The sequence below is a fragment of the Penicillium solitum genome, assembly GCF_028829755.1.
Source record: "Penicillium solitum strain IBT 25940 chromosome Unknown utg000001l_segment0_segment0, whole genome shotgun sequence".
NCBI lineage: Eukaryota > Fungi > Ascomycota > Eurotiomycetes > Eurotiales > Aspergillaceae > Penicillium > Penicillium solitum.
Genome location: NW_027072121.1, coordinates 1,114,039 through 1,128,246, shown reverse-complemented (window position 1 = coordinate 1,128,246; position 14,208 = coordinate 1,114,039). Strand labels below are relative to the sequence as shown.

General features: G+C 50.9%; 7 protein-coding genes across 7 annotated transcripts; 5 read left to right on the top strand and 2 right to left on the bottom strand.

Annotated features, from left to right (window-relative positions):
• Positions 1-398: 398 nt before the first annotated feature.
• Positions 399-2,873, bottom strand: triA (uncharacterized protein; the record flags this gene model as incomplete). The annotated part of the gene is made up of 3 exons (XM_040952367.2): positions 399-572; positions 633-1,088; positions 1,161-2,873. 3 exons carry the CDS (start codon positions 2,871-2,873, stop codon positions 399-401), a joined length of 2,343 nt encoding a protein of 780 aa, XP_040817412.2.
• Positions 2,874-3,885: 1,012 nt separating this feature from the next.
• On the top strand, positions 3,886-4,204 carry N7455_000446 (uncharacterized protein; the record flags this gene model as incomplete). The annotated part of the gene is made up of 3 exons (XM_040952217.2): positions 3,886-3,916; positions 3,973-4,094; positions 4,172-4,204. 3 exons carry the CDS (start codon positions 3,886-3,888, stop codon positions 4,202-4,204), a joined length of 186 nt encoding a protein of 61 aa, XP_040817438.2.
• A 35-nt stretch (positions 4,205-4,239) lies between these two features.
• N7455_000445 (uncharacterized protein) lies at positions 4,240-5,164 on the top strand (the record flags this gene model as incomplete). The annotated part of the gene is given in 4 exon segments (XM_065603807.1): positions 4,240-4,339; positions 4,429-4,444; positions 4,478-4,958; positions 4,973-5,164. The coding sequence occupies 4 exon segments, from the start codon at positions 4,240-4,242 to the stop codon at positions 5,162-5,164; spliced, it is 789 nt and encodes a 262-aa protein (XP_065462298.1).
• Positions 5,165-5,852: 688 nt separating this feature from the next.
• N7455_000444 (acyltransferase family protein) lies at positions 5,853-7,484 on the top strand (the record flags this gene model as incomplete). Its single annotated transcript, XM_040952120.2, has 1 exon — positions 5,853-7,484. One exon carries the CDS (start codon positions 5,853-5,855, stop codon positions 7,482-7,484), a length of 1,632 nt encoding a protein of 543 aa, XP_040817442.2.
• Positions 7,485-8,236: 752 nt separating this feature from the next.
• N7455_000443 (uncharacterized protein) lies at positions 8,237-10,240 on the bottom strand (the record flags this gene model as incomplete). The annotated part of the gene is made up of 4 exons (XM_065603806.1): positions 8,237-8,661; positions 8,719-8,799; positions 8,854-9,457; positions 9,509-10,240. 4 exons carry the CDS (start codon positions 10,238-10,240, stop codon positions 8,237-8,239), a joined length of 1,842 nt encoding a protein of 613 aa, XP_065462297.1.
• Positions 10,241-10,712: 472 nt separating this feature from the next.
• N7455_000442 (putative pantetheine-phosphate adenylyltransferase) lies at positions 10,713-11,924 on the top strand (the record flags this gene model as incomplete). The annotated part of the gene is made up of 1 exon (XM_040952407.2): positions 10,713-11,924. The coding sequence occupies one exon, from the start codon at positions 10,713-10,715 to the stop codon at positions 11,922-11,924; it is 1,212 nt and encodes a 403-aa protein (XP_040817122.2).
• Positions 11,925-12,263: 339 nt separating this feature from the next.
• N7455_000441 (F-box domain protein) lies at positions 12,264-14,188 on the top strand. The gene is made up of 2 exons (XM_065603805.1): positions 12,264-12,944; positions 13,005-14,188. The coding sequence occupies exons 1-2, from the start codon at positions 12,581-12,583 to the stop codon at positions 14,159-14,161; spliced, it is 1,521 nt and encodes a 506-aa protein (XP_065462296.1). The 5' UTR covers positions 12,264-12,580; the 3' UTR covers positions 14,162-14,188.
• The last annotated feature ends 20 nt before the right edge of the window (positions 14,189-14,208 follow it).

Here is a 14,208-nt window from a genome sequence, read left to right as displayed (position 1 = left end):
GTTGGCCACGTTTGAGCGAGTCATCTTCCACCAGGCTATGTAGGTAGCTTACGAAATGGGCAGGGAATCCATGGATGCTTCCAAGGTTCTCAATCCGTCGTCAGTAGGTACTGTGGGATGGGCTGTTACATTCTTTTATAGAACATCTACGGAGTACACAGAATATATTTAGCCAAACCGAGGCGACCAAAAATAATGGATTTGGTACATTCCCTTGTCTAGGTAACAATGTCGCCTAAAACAACATATAACCCATGCACGATATCTATTGCAGTGCGTACTTTTTTTTACCTCGAAACCAAAAACCATATCTGCAGTGAACCACAAACCAAACCCCAGTAAAGCCAAAATCAGAAAGAAAAAAAATACATAATACAAAGCGGCTAGGACCATCATGATCATGGCGGCACCGCTCGAGCCAGCACCCGGATATTATCCACAAAGCCCTTGATGAGGTCTTCGTACTGGTTCTTAGGATCGCCGGACATAGCAAGCTGGCCCTGACGACGAACTTCCTCAGCCGAGACTTCAACTTCAAGCTCGTGGTCGAACTCATTCTTGCCCGGTTGTTGCTGTGATATGTGGTCAGAAGACTGTTTTCGGGGGTGACACAGAACATTTGATAAACTTACATCGGATTTGGCTACCTGGGTCAAGTCCACCTGGTAGGCCAAGTGGCTGTAGCTCATGCGATCTTTGATGCGATCGCCTCGTCCGCCCTTTATGACAGCGGCATCTATCACTGGGAGATTGCTGACGTCGCCCGTGTATTCCATTTCCAGATTGACACTGACGCGCCAGTCCACGGTCGTCCGGGGACTGCAGACGTCTACGTCGGCAACTCGACATTTGACGATTTTCGCGAGGATTTCACCAGTCCGTTCATCGGTTGTCACCCGGACTTTGGGTTTGTGTCTCGGATTCAGGTTTTGACGAATCACGGGGGGCAAATCAGCCGCTTGAATCTCATAGAAGGTGTCACGTTCTTTCTTGTGCACATATGCAAGTGGGATTCGGGTCGAGTTGGCTTGGGGCATTGACGCTTTCACGGCCTCATTCAGGAAGTTATTCATGGCTCGGTGTTGTTCCTGTGGATTGTGGTAAGTAAATTTCATCGGGGTCGAGGCATCCTTGCTAGGACATCGGGGAATCAAACTTACCACGGTCATTTTACTCTCAAACGAGGTCCGGATTCGTGCGTTCTCCCGATTGAGGACGCTCTCGGTAAGGATTGGAAGGTGGATTCGGTCTCTGCTGTCCATGTCGATGATATGGCCCAATTTCGCCTCGATTTCAATGATTGTTCCCTGGCCGGCAGCAGCAGAGCCCGTTGGTCCGGCATTCACGTCATTTCTCATGACCACATGTTGAAACAAGAAATCACAAAGGGTCTTTGTAACCTCCTCGTGTGGAATGAAGCCAGTAATGGACGGCTCCCAAGGGCCCAGCGATCCTACCGTCTGCGAAGTACTCGGCGGACGAAGTGAGGGAGCCGGCAGAGCTGTGGGAGCTTGCACGCGAGGCATACTTGTGCTTGGTGAAGCAACAGCAGGTGCTCGTGCGACCCGTGCGACGGGTGTGACAGCCATTATCGAGGAAGACCGTCTGCGAGCAGCCAGGGAGGGATCCTGCTGGCTCTGTCGCGCGTGTTTCGGAACTGGGGGACGGGGATTGGGAATAATCGGGCGTCTGCTTGTGTTGCGGGGTGTCAGCCGAGCATAGATGGGAGGCTCGTTGTACCTTCTCCTCTTTTGCTTGGGCTGTTGTGCATCGACACGCGGTTCGTGGTCAATTTCCATGTCCACTGCGTGGGCGCCCCCACGAGAGCCGGAGGGTGAACTGTTCATTTGACTGCCTGGTGCCAATGGGGAGGTTAGGAAATCCGACCCTGCAACAGTGGGCTTTTGTGCGGTGGGACTCTCAACCAGCATTCGGTCTTCGGAAGAACGAATTTGACCAGCGGTCGCTGACTCGAAGGCCGTGACGATGCTGTTGTGACGGGAGATGGATTTGGGACTGGCACTCTCGGTTGGCTCTTGCTTTAAGCCGCCCGGAGGGAGGTGAGTCGGTTCGGAAGGTTGAGAATTATGCGGAGAGAACTGTCGCTGAGTGGCAGGCGACTGTGTTGGAATCTGATCTCGTGTTAATGCCTCCTGTTTGGGCCTCGGGCTGGATAGGGGATTGCCGGGGGAATCGTGTCCGGAAGACGGCGGGCGGGCGGTTGACGGCGACTGACGGGTGGTAAAGGCAGGAGGAGGACCTAGGGGAGTACCGGGAACAGATCGATGTGCAGTGGGAGAGAAGTGCTGCGATGGAAGAGGTTGTGATGCAACAGGAGGGCTGCGGAAAGATTCAACTGGAGCTCGGGGTGTTGTCATCACCGACTGAAGTGATTGAGAACGCTGTTGAGAACGCTGCTGGGCGAAATAGGACGGTTGTTCTGGGTGCTGCGGTCCAGCACTCAGCGGCTGTGGTGTGTATGGCGAAACCAGAGGACCGCCGGGGTGTGGTGGATGCGACCCGTATGCCGACGCGCCAAATTGATCACGCGTGCCGGGACCATACGGTGTCGAGATGTGTGGAGGTGTCTGACTGCGCTGAGACCTTGCTGCTGTATTGATCACTGGACCCGAGTTGAATTGTTGGTAAGGCGATTGAACGGATGCGTAAGGTGCGCTTCGCTCTGGGGAAGCGTGCTGTGGGTGTTGGAACGGAGGAGGCTGGGGCGGACGTGTAGGATATTCTGAATAAGAAGCTGCCTTCTTCGGGCGCTTTTGGGGGGTTTGATCGGATATGGGAGAACTGGCCGAGTTGCTTGGAGGTGGAGGATTGGAGGCGCCGCCGTCGGTGTTCATGATCGTGCGCAAATCCATCGTGACTGCACCCACTTCGGGACCACTTCGACCACGCGAGCACTTTTATCAAGAAATGCACGCGACAGGCGATCGCGACATACAGATCGTATCGCAAGATGTCGGGGAGCAGAAAGAAGGCGGCGGGACAATGAGCGTGGATGGACAAAGAGGAAGGGAGAAGTTCTCGAACTGCGGAATTGCGCGAATCAGGGAGCTGAGAGGATCGTCGCCGCTTTAGGGAACCGGCGACATCAAGGTCCAATGGTCTATATTGTGTGTCAATCTGTATCGGTCACAGAGATGTCTAAGTTCTACGTTGGGAGCTTTGGAGCTCAAAAATGTTCAGCGAAGCTCCCGTGGAAAACGGAGCTCTTGGAAGTATGATGTATTCGGAGAGCTTGGTAGAACGAGCTATGAAAAATGTCTATTATCTTTTGGAAATCATCCAATTCATACAAGTATCTAACAGTCTTTGACATGATATATGTGTTTTCAACCTCTTGAGTCCTCTGCGATGGTAAAAAGGCCACGGTTGTGATCTCGAGATGTCTTGGCATCGACACCTGAGGCAGATAATCATGCGCTAAGCCGTTTCGGGAACTATACACTGTCCTTCCATCGACCTACAACTTCAAGTTATCCATGGATATATCCATGGGTATGTATATATGTGTATATATACGTGTATAGGAAAGACAGATCTCGGTGTAATCTAAATATAATTGTAGTATCGAGCAGAAATAACCCAATCCTCTAATTTAGTAAGCCCTCAGCTTTATTGCTTCTATTACATACCGAACTCCTTTGCACCTCGGCATTCCATCTTAATTCTTGTTTACCTCCAGGGCTATACCTCCTACCATTGTTTGTCAAAGGCCTCTTTTCTCAGCTACGAGGTATAACTATATAGTTTGTAAATGTCCTGCCTCTCGAAAATTAATCCATCTTCCTTTCTCTCCCCTTCTCTCTGGGGCATCCTTGTAGATGTCTTAGAAGTCCCTCTTCAGCCATCTCCCCTATTACTACCGCCATGGCATCAAATTCATCAAGCAAACCCCGGGGTAGGAGTTTTACTTCAAGATATACAAGATTTTAGCAGTCTAACAGATTTATATAGCCAAAAAGCGCCCTAGATTGAGCAACGAGTCCAGCAACGAGTCTCCTGGCTCGTCTTTAGAGCCTAACCCCCTCCTGGTTGGAACCGCGAAGCTGTCGCTGCTGCCCAAACTGCTTCAAAAAGTAAGTTAGGTTATTATATATTCCTTTCAACGGTTCTCCGGCCTCTTCCTGTAGTTTCATTCTAATGTTTTCAACAGCCCACCCTACACTTGATACTGCAGGGAATTTGATGCTCAATCTTTGCAACACTTCATTACAAATTTTAATGACTCGCTTGCCTCCAGTCCGCGACGTTAACTGGCGTTTTGAGAAAAGAGATATCAACACAGACCACCAACATCGCGCTAAGCTTGGTCAACGCTTAGGTATGGTCGCTTTGCCTGGACAAGAGTGTGCACACTGCATCCACGGGCAAGGTCCTTTCAAATCTTGTGTTTTTTTTTTCACTTTCCAGGTTATCTGAAACCTATGTTAGTTGGGTCATGTATGAACTGCTCATATAGTAAACAAGCAAAGTGCAGCTTCCGGAGCTCTCAGCCTCCGAACTGGTTTATCCAGTGGCTTGGTGCGAACAATGTCAATCTCACCTTTCTGGCTGGTAGTGTTGCTCAAGTTGTGGGACCTCCCCCTGTGCGTGGTCATATTGGCGTTCCTTCTTCGGTCGATGCAGGATCAGTTCCCTCTTCTACTTCGACTCGATCCAAGCAGCATGGTCCCGAGTACTCTGCCAAATGGTACAAAACCCCTTTGGATGATACATCGCTAGCAAAGGATATCAATGGCATGATTGCCGCTCGTGAGGGTCTACGTGAGATTCGTGCTCGTGTGGCGTATGATATCAAGAAGCTGTCTAAGTTTGCTGGAGACGGTGGGTCGGAGGAGGAGACTCTTGAGGATGACGAGCCGCCCAATCCCTTTTACAATTCTCATTCTGAGCATGGTGATGGTGATACTGGTTCGGCACATGCCAGACCTAACTTAGGAGTGATGGGTCGGAGGTTGATTCTGCCGATATTGGTTCTCTCGGTGTTGGCTCTGTCGATCTAAATTCGGATGTTGATGTTGATGATGTTGATGATGTTGATGATGTTGATGATGTTGATGATGTTGATGATGTTGATGATGTTGATGATGTTGATGATGTTGATGATGTTGATTTGGATATGGACACAAGTGATATTGATGAGTAAACGGATGGGCTTCTTTTCTACCTGAAATACTGGAAAATGATATGAGAAATTCTACTGTTGATTTAAGAAGTAGGAGAAGTAGCATAGGAACCATTCAGCTATTTAATAGGGGGTACGGAGTAGTAGAAGTCGATATGTATAATTATTGACTACTACTGACGCATCAGACACCCCGAGGACATATCTATAGAGATACTAAGGTGTCTATAAATCTTGAACTACGGAGTATAACCTCATTTATATAAGAACGCCAAGTGCTTTTATGGAGCATCACGTTCTAAATGCGGGTTTACGAAAACGGTAATCGATCGACGTCTCTCTGTCTTGTCTTGACCTTAATCTCCTTGACTCTTCGATCTTCGACTCTCCTTGAATATCCCTCTCATTTAATTTCCCGATTTCGCTTCCCTGATATATATCGCCATTTCCAGTGGCGGTGAACCAGGCCCCTTCCTGCTGACGTATTTACCCGAATTCGCCAACCTCAGCCCCCCCCCCCCCCAGGGCCGCATCATCGGCTTTACACCTCGCTGGACGAGCGAACTGTCCAGTTCCCTTCACTCGGTTGTCTCCATACCCTATACCGGCCTAAATGCTTCCCTTTGCCTATTAGAGCGTGTAAATCAAGGCCTTTACCCCACCGGACATGCCCACTTGCGATCGACCGACCTGCAGAACATAACACAAAATGACATCCCACCTCGAAGATCGGGCCACCATCTCGGCCTCCGATATCCCTTTGAAAGATCTCGAATCTGCCTCCTTGGAATCCGACTCGACGATCACACCCCGCTGGAATGGCTTCTCACAATTTCACCCCTCAAACATCCTCGCGCATCCCGAGGGACTGACACCGAAGATGTCGCAAGAGGACTGGCTGGCATATTCTGAAGACACATGGCACAGGTTGACACTTGCCCTCACCCCAAGTTTCCTACAACACTTGGTGGGCAGTTCGCCACCCCAGCCTGCGAAGCTCCACGCCATCGCGGCTCTAGATGGGCTGCGTGGCTGGGCCTGTCTGCTGGTTTTCAACTTCCACTTCTTTTTCACATACACATGGAAAGTCGCGATAGGATGGGGATTTGGCGGGGAAAACTTTGGGATTCACCAGTTGCCCTTCTTCCATATGCTGATCTCTGGTCACATCATGGTGGCCATCTTCTTTGTCTTATCCGGCTACGTGCTGTCATATAAACCGCTGAAAACGATTCGGAGCAGGTCCTTCGATCAAACTTTCACCGTGCTCGCATCAGGCACCTTCCGCCGAGCATTTCGTCTATATATCCCCGCAATTACTGGGATTCTTTGCGTCTTCGTGGCTGTTCGCCTCGGGCTGTACAATTACTCCCACAGCGTCATCAAGGAGGGACACACAATCCTCGGCACTAACGAGCAACATCCACGTGTGTATAAGTCATTCTCGAAACAAACCGATGACTTATGGGACACCTTGGCGACCTTGATGAACCCATTCGATTATGCGCTCTACTACAACTATTATAATCCGCACCTTTGGACAATTCCTCTCGAACTCCGCTCCTCACTTATCCTATTCGTCGTCATCATGGGGACCTCACGCTTGGTGGCACCTGTGCGCATGACAGTGGTTTCTGGCTTGACTTGGTTCTGCATGCGTTATGGTCGCTGGGAAATCGTCCTATTCCTCTTTGGCATGCTGATGGCCGAAGTGGATCTCATTAATGGAACCTGGGAGCCATCCGCACGACCGGCGGTAGGAGACGATAAAACAACCATTCGCCTCAGTCCCGGCAGCAAGACTACAATCAGAGTGTCCCGCCGCGGGCTATGGATCTCACTCTTCGTAGTCGGTCTGTACTTCGGTTCATGTCCCAATATCGGTTTCAAATGGACGCCTTTCTACAGCTGGCTGTGGCACATCACCCCCAAGACCTACCCAGAGCCGCACCGCTTCGCCCAGACTATCGGAGCCGTCCTCATCGTCTTCTCTATCAATCACTCCCCTGATATCCAGAAACTCTTCACAAATTCCTTCTCCCAATACCTAGGCAATATCTCCTTTGCATTCTACGTCGTCCACGGCCCCGTCCTCCATTGTCTGGGCTACTCCATCATGCCCAATATCTGGAAGCTCACCGGCAAAGAGACAAACTTCCAATATTGCCTTGGCTTCCTCATTGGCTGGCTGATCTGCCTTCCCGTCGCCATCTGGCTAGGCGATGTGTTCTGGCGCGCCGTGGATATCCCCAGCGTCAAGTTTGCGCGCTCGCTCGAAGATAGTCTCATTTCCAAGGGTCCAACACTCGGTCGCCCAACCCTGGCTACCCGCGCAGAGTGAAATTCTTTGTTGACTTGGAATGGACCTGTTTATATTAGACCGCGATTGTCTAGTGGTTTCTTTTTTTTTTTTTTTTTTTCTTCCTACACCTGTACCCCATATGATACCTGCTCGCTGGGCGAGGCATTTTGGTTATTTTTACTGCATTGTACTGTCGGTCTATCCATACTCCTGTTACTTAGACTCGTGATTAAAGCAAGGCTGTCACGTCATACACTCCTTCAATAAAAAATGAAAGTAAATGCATATCTCATTCAAGCAGTCAAATCCTCACGGCAAGGTTGACCCCTATCATCAATACTAGTTGTTCCCAAAGGGGCTACGAGCTCGGGTAATGTGATTGCAGTGATTTACGTAGAATAGACACCCAAAACCATTCTCAGCCAATAGCAAATGGTACATATCCAATGTATAGTTCATTCATTCGTTCACTCGTACCAAACAAGTCAGAAGTATGGCAAATCAATAGACACACAAGAGTCGCCCATTCAGATCACCGGGTTCTCACTCGACCTATGCAAAGAACGTACCGGGTCCGACACAGAGAAGCCGACCGGTACCAGCGAAGCTCACAAACAGCAAAGCAAAGTAAAATAGGAGATGCTGCGCGCACGCGAAGCAATAGATCGCGGCAAACAGAAACAAATATCAGAGAGATTGGACCATCTAATGCATGAGCCATGGGTTTTCGGAAAGCTCCAGGGAAGAGAAGAGACGTCGTAAGGAAACCAAGACTTCTTTTTTTCGTTGGCTCATAATGCGACTCCCGTTAGTCCTCGTCCGCCGCACACTCCCAGCCATTCTCGTGGTTGGCCAGTGTGGTTGGGTCCACCTTGTGGGGACCAGCTGATGTTGGACACTTCGTATTCGCTCTGCCAGACGCCGGCCGGGCCGCGCTCCGAGGTTGTGGAAGGCGGTGCTCCTGGGGTGGCGGAGGGAGGAGAGGCGACTGGTGCAGCGTTGTGCTGATTGATGAGATCCCAGAGGAGAACCATGCTATCGTCGCCGCCGGATGCGAGGATGCCGCGACGGCTTGGAGACCACTCTACGCAGTTCAAGGCAGCTGAGTGGCCCTTCAGTTCCAATAGAGCTTGTCCTGGTTGTCGGACGTCAAGAACGCGGACAACACTGGAGTCTTGTGAGAATGTTGCCAGGAGATGGGCATCATGAGGGGATGCTAGGATATTATGTTAGCTTGCGACTATACTCTGTGTTGGGATAGTGTCATTCATACCTGCGATTCTCAACAAAGGCGGAGGGTAGAGGCCGGTCTGCGATTGGCCAGGGGGGCTGGAGCTCCCAGGGGTCATCACTGCTGAAAATATTGTCAGTATTCAGAGCCCATAATTATCTTCTGGCAGACACTTACGCTTCTCGTTCTTATCCGTCGGCTCGTAAATGATTGTGCTATGCTCCAGGCTTCGCAAATCAAACATCCGCACACTGCCATCAGCACCACAGCTTACAAAGACATCGACACTGTTAGCACAGAAGCGAACGTCATACACCTCCTTGTCGTGGGCAATCAGTTGCGTCTTCGCTGTCAATGTGGGAATATCCCAAATGGTGCAAGTTGTATCAATGCTCGAAGTAATGATCAGACTTGGAGAAATTGTATTCCAGTCAAGAGAGGTGATTGGGGCAGTGTGCTCAGGAGATTTTGAGTTGGACAGCAAAGCCAGCGGGGAAAGCTTGGAGGTGGCAGGATCTCGCTGGTTCATTGGACGAGTGATCGAGTTTGAGCTTTGGAGAGGCTGAGAATTCGGTAATGACCATAAGCGAAGGTGATCTCCTGACGTGGCCAGCAAATCAGTCGATTGCTTCTGAGACGAGGGAGGTTCCCAGAGGATGCGGGTAACCGGGTAAGAATGTGTCGCCTCGGCCGTTTTCACATAGTCTAGTTTGATTTCTCTCGCAGCCGCATCTGGCGTGTCGGGGTCTGGTTGTGTCCAGTGTGCATCGAGGATTTGAATCTATTGGCTGGTTAGCATAAACATATTTATCCATAGGGTGAATGCACATACATAGTTGTGACTGTCTTCTAAATAGCTTCCCATGGCTAGCTTTCCACCAAAGCCCGAGTTGCCTGTGATAGGCCATTTGCACCAATCCACTGCATATATAGGCCATGGTGCCACGTAATTGCTGTTGGTCGGCACCTGGTTGTCTCCGTTGTTGTAAGGCATCGATGATATTCCGGGGTTCATAAGTGCCTCGCTCAACATGTGTTCACCGGAGGGCCTGATGTCAGACAGACCCAGGGGAGAGTACTTGGAGCCTTGCGGGGTGTGAGGCGGAAATCCCCCGGGAGAGGAAGGATACTTGGAGCCATCGGGCGCACCATGTTGTTTGTACATGGATTGGTCGAACCCGGCCGGGCTAGATCGCGAATGTCCATGTGAATTAATCATGCTGGCTCGGTGGTTGGTTTGCGACGACGACTGCGGCATAGTAGGGACGACCGATGGAGCGGTATTTATTGATACTGCGGCCGGGCGGTTCTGATTCCCTGGCTGCAAGGCTCCGGGGAGGGCAGTGTTGCTGTTGTTCCCGTCGCCGCCGTACTGAGAGCTCTGTTGTACGTTAATCGAGGGAAGCCGGGCACCGGCGTCCGGTGTGGCGGGATAGTCGTGCGAGGAGGATTGGCGGGACAGGTTTGGATTGATTAACCCGGTTGGTGGAATGTGAAGCTCCTCCGGCTGGCGACTGAACACAGCTGACCGCCGGTGGGAGTCGTAGGAGGCGGGATTGGACATGATGTGGTCTATTCTGAAGAGCAAGAGCGCCGTCTATGCAGGGATGGTGCGATGGATCGTAGTTGGAGGATGAGCTCCACTGTTTCTCGATCGAGATCAGTGAAGGAGGTTGGGAGATGCACCAAATTGGGGATATAGCGGGGCTTCGAAGGAGCTCCAACCAGAGGACCGTGTCAGCCAGATATCATTCCAGCTTATCAGGTCACTTGGCTCGCAATGGCATCCTCATCTCAATCGGAGAGTTGTAGAGTGGAGGACAGAGGGCGGTGTCATCCCACGAGAGCAGCTGACTCAGCCGGGTACCCCAGTCTGCGATGGAGATGGATCCGATCAGTTCTTCAGGGTGGTGGTTCTTTTGGCTTCTCTGTGGTTTCTTGGTTTCTTGAATTCTTGAATTCTTTGCTGGTTTGATATCTCTCCTCTTGAATGTGAATCCCAGTGCTCGTTACTGTAGTTATATATTCTTCACACCATGGCTTCCGATCATACCAATTCACCCTCGGCTTTACTACTACTTCCCCCGCCTCCAGCCTTTTCTTTTGTCCAAGTCAAAGATGCCTTCCAGCCATCTTTGGTGGATGTCTACACTAAGCTCTCAAATGCCTTGATTGGATCCAACCGTACAGCTGTGCTGGATATTGCTCTGGCCATTCCAGATCTTCTTTCCCCAGGCTGCCAACCTCGGGCCAGAGTGTTTGCACAACTCCAACATTATCTGAGCAGCATCTATACCCTGGTTGGTGTTGTCTGTGCAACACGAAACATTGAATTAGATTCTCCGGGTGGCATTGATACCCGGGTGGTATTTATCGATGCAAGTGAGAGCACCTCGGCCATCCATGTTTCTGATAGTCCTCGCTTTGGGCCCATTCTGGACATCCAATCACTAGCAAATTCAGGGCGCCGTTGGGATTATGTTTTCTATTTGTCCAACACAGCTGGTCAAAATTTGGCTAATTCCTTCACCAACAGTGTTGGCAGTCAGGCTCGGCACGGCACGGCGGCAAGCATGCAAGTCATCACAAGCCAGCCTGACTGGGAGGTCTCTGACCGCCTGTTAATTCCTGACGACCAACATCCATCCACTCCATACTATTCCGTGGTCGTTGGTGGCACATTTGATCATCTTCATGTTGGCCACAAGCTCTTGCTCACAGCAGTTGCATTGGTCCTGGAACCGCTGGACCGGGAGCAGGAGGGCCGCCTGACCATCGGAGTGACCGGGGATGCGCTGTTGGTCAATAAAAAATATGCCGAATTTCTCGAGAGTTGGGAGGAGCGTTGGCAGAGTACTGCAGATTTTCTGACGGCCATTATGGATTTCTCGCCTGAAAAGAAATCACCGCAGATCGAGCGTGCTTTTACGCCGGGGCCCAATGGGAAGACTGTCCTCGTAAGGATCCAACCCAACTTGGCTTTTGAATTTGTGGAGATCTCCGATCCTTTTGGGCCTACGATTACCGAGGAGAACCTTGGAGCAATTGTTGTTTCAAAGGAGACACACTCAGGAGGGGCGGCCGTCAACGAAGAGCGGGTGAAGAAAGGATGGAAAGGCCTTGCTGTATTCGAGGTGGATGTACTCCAATCTGGAGAAGCAGCCACGGCCACTGATCTTGAAGGCTTCGAGTCCAAAATCAGCAGCACAGATATCAGACGGCGCCGAGTCCATCTCGCGAAGGTCTGATAGGTACACACGGCACGTAATGATATGGGAGATCCAACAGCTAGTAGATAATCTCTCAAACGCTTGTACATACATTAGTTCATCTTGATTTCGGCCATTAACCCCCAATCAATAGTTGCCTACCTCTTGGGCAGACACATAATCCACACGCATGGTCCATCACTCTGCATGATGTGACGACTTCCCGGCGGGGTCTGCATTGGCCCCTCCAACACTACTCGCTCTCATTCAATGGCCTTTCCTGCAGGTTCGCGCGCTGGCTGGCCGCAGAGTCAATCAATCATGTGATTCTTGTGTGGCAGCGTTACCAATGAAATTAAGCGGATCGAGTCAGAGAGCCCGGTTTGTCGGTGCAGAGGGCGCTAAATCAGGCACTTGACGATCGTTCCCGGTCGCGAAATCAATCGTTAGGGCGAGAGCTCTCGTTATGCATGGTGAGACAAGTCAACTGTCCTACTAGTGTCTGCAGGAGAACGACGAGTCGAGTATTCGATATGGTTTTTTCTTTTATTATTTTTATTTTATCTCTCATTCTCTCCCCCTCTTCCCAATTCCCTCCGTGACTTGTCTCTCCGGTCTTGGGGGCAGGTTAAGAACGTCGATTTTCCCTCAATTCCTCCATTTTTCCATGTTGCTGCTACTTCACCAAGCAGCCGATGCTTCGGCTGCGAGCGCCGATCATGGCCCAGCCACGTCACATTTATGATCTTGCTGACGAGCTACTGAGCGAGATCTTGTCCTTTCTTCTCGTACCCGCACCTCGAGCCCTAAACGGCAGATTCAATGGAAATGGATATACTTCCAGACCTGGCAACCACGAACATGAAGTGTCCGATCTTGATCACTTTCGGCTCGTCTGCAAGCGCTTCATGCGAATCGGCACCCCTTATAAGTTCAGTCGATTCACTCTACGCTTTTCTGATCATGGCTTCCGGCGATTAGATGAGCTGGTAGATATGCAGTTGGCCTACTATGTGAAAATCATCACATACATGGTGCGACCCTTTTATCAAGGAAGCGGTACCAGCTATTCGATCTCTCATACCCAAGCGAGCAAATTAAACTAATATCAAAACACAGGATGGGCCCGGACACTACGAACTTTGGGGTCAGAGAATCCCGAAATATCCCAACTACACAGCCGCCGACTACGTGAACAAACCAATCTAACTGAAACCAACAACGACCGAACCCGCCTCCGCCGTGCAATCTCATCGTTCTCGGCTTTACAGGAAATAAAACTCCTAAGACTGCAAGACGAAGCAGACGAGTACCTCATCGACTTTATACGCGACCACTCACTAGGAACCGGAACCAGCACTGCAACAAGCATCCGCTTCGACTGGGAAACCGCCTGTTCGCGCGCGGTAACAAACCTCAGCATCGCCCTCCTCGACTCAAAATGCAGCTCCATCCGCTTCACAGGGCCCCAAATCAGCCCCGAAGCAACCCTCCAGCTCCTCCGCGCCCCATCAACAACCCTCGCCGCTATGGGCGGACGCCTCACAAGCCTCGACATAAACTTCCACTCAACAACCGACATCACCGCAACAATGGCCGATCTCTCAGAAGTCTTCCACCGCTTCTTCGTTGCAGCCAAGAACCTCATCGCCATCCACATCGGCTTCCTCGGAAAAACACCCCTAGACCTCGACCTCGAGCTACTCTTCCACCACATCCGCTGGAAAACCCTCCGCAAACTCAGCGTCCAGGGCTGGCGTCTGAGCGCAGATGAGATCATCGCACTAGCACGTCGTCATAGTCCCCAGTTGCGTGATTTCCGCTTACTCGGCGTCTACCTCCGACCTGGCGGGCAGTGGCGCGATGTGCTGGTTGTTCTGCGTGAGGAAATGGAGCAGCTGGAGCGGCTGGTTCTGAAGGATATTGATTACGCTGCACACTTTGATTCGGTTGCTGTCTCAAATGGTGTCGAGGTGTTCGATGATTACCCTGCTGGCCCTGTACCGTCTTCTTTTACGGTTGCGACTAGTACGTCCTCGGCTGTTCAGTCGCCGACTACTACCCCGCTCGCGTCTGATGGACTCCCTGCTTTGGTGGGCGGGAGACGATTGCCGCTGGGGCGGACTTCGCTTGAGAGACTGCGTGCTTTGTCTAGTGAGGACTTGGGGGATGATGGTGTACATGTCCTGCGTGAGCAGATGCCTCTTTGGGAGGCGTGGGTTATTTCTGCCCCGCATCAAGTTAAAAGGAATGGTCAACCACATTGGAGTATGTAAAGGGGAGAGAGAGGTAGAGATATGTCTACAACATGCTGGTTACTATT

Bases quoted from the DNA above. Each gene is read 5' to 3' on its own strand.
- N7455_000441 (XM_065603805.1), top strand. From the start codon at position 12,581: ATGCTTCGGCTGCGAGCGCCGATCATGGCCCAGCCACGTCACATTTAT. The intron at 12,945-13,004 runs GTACCAGCTATT...ATCAAAACACAG, and splicing joins ACCCTTTTATCAAGGAAGCG to GATGGGCCCGGACACTACGA.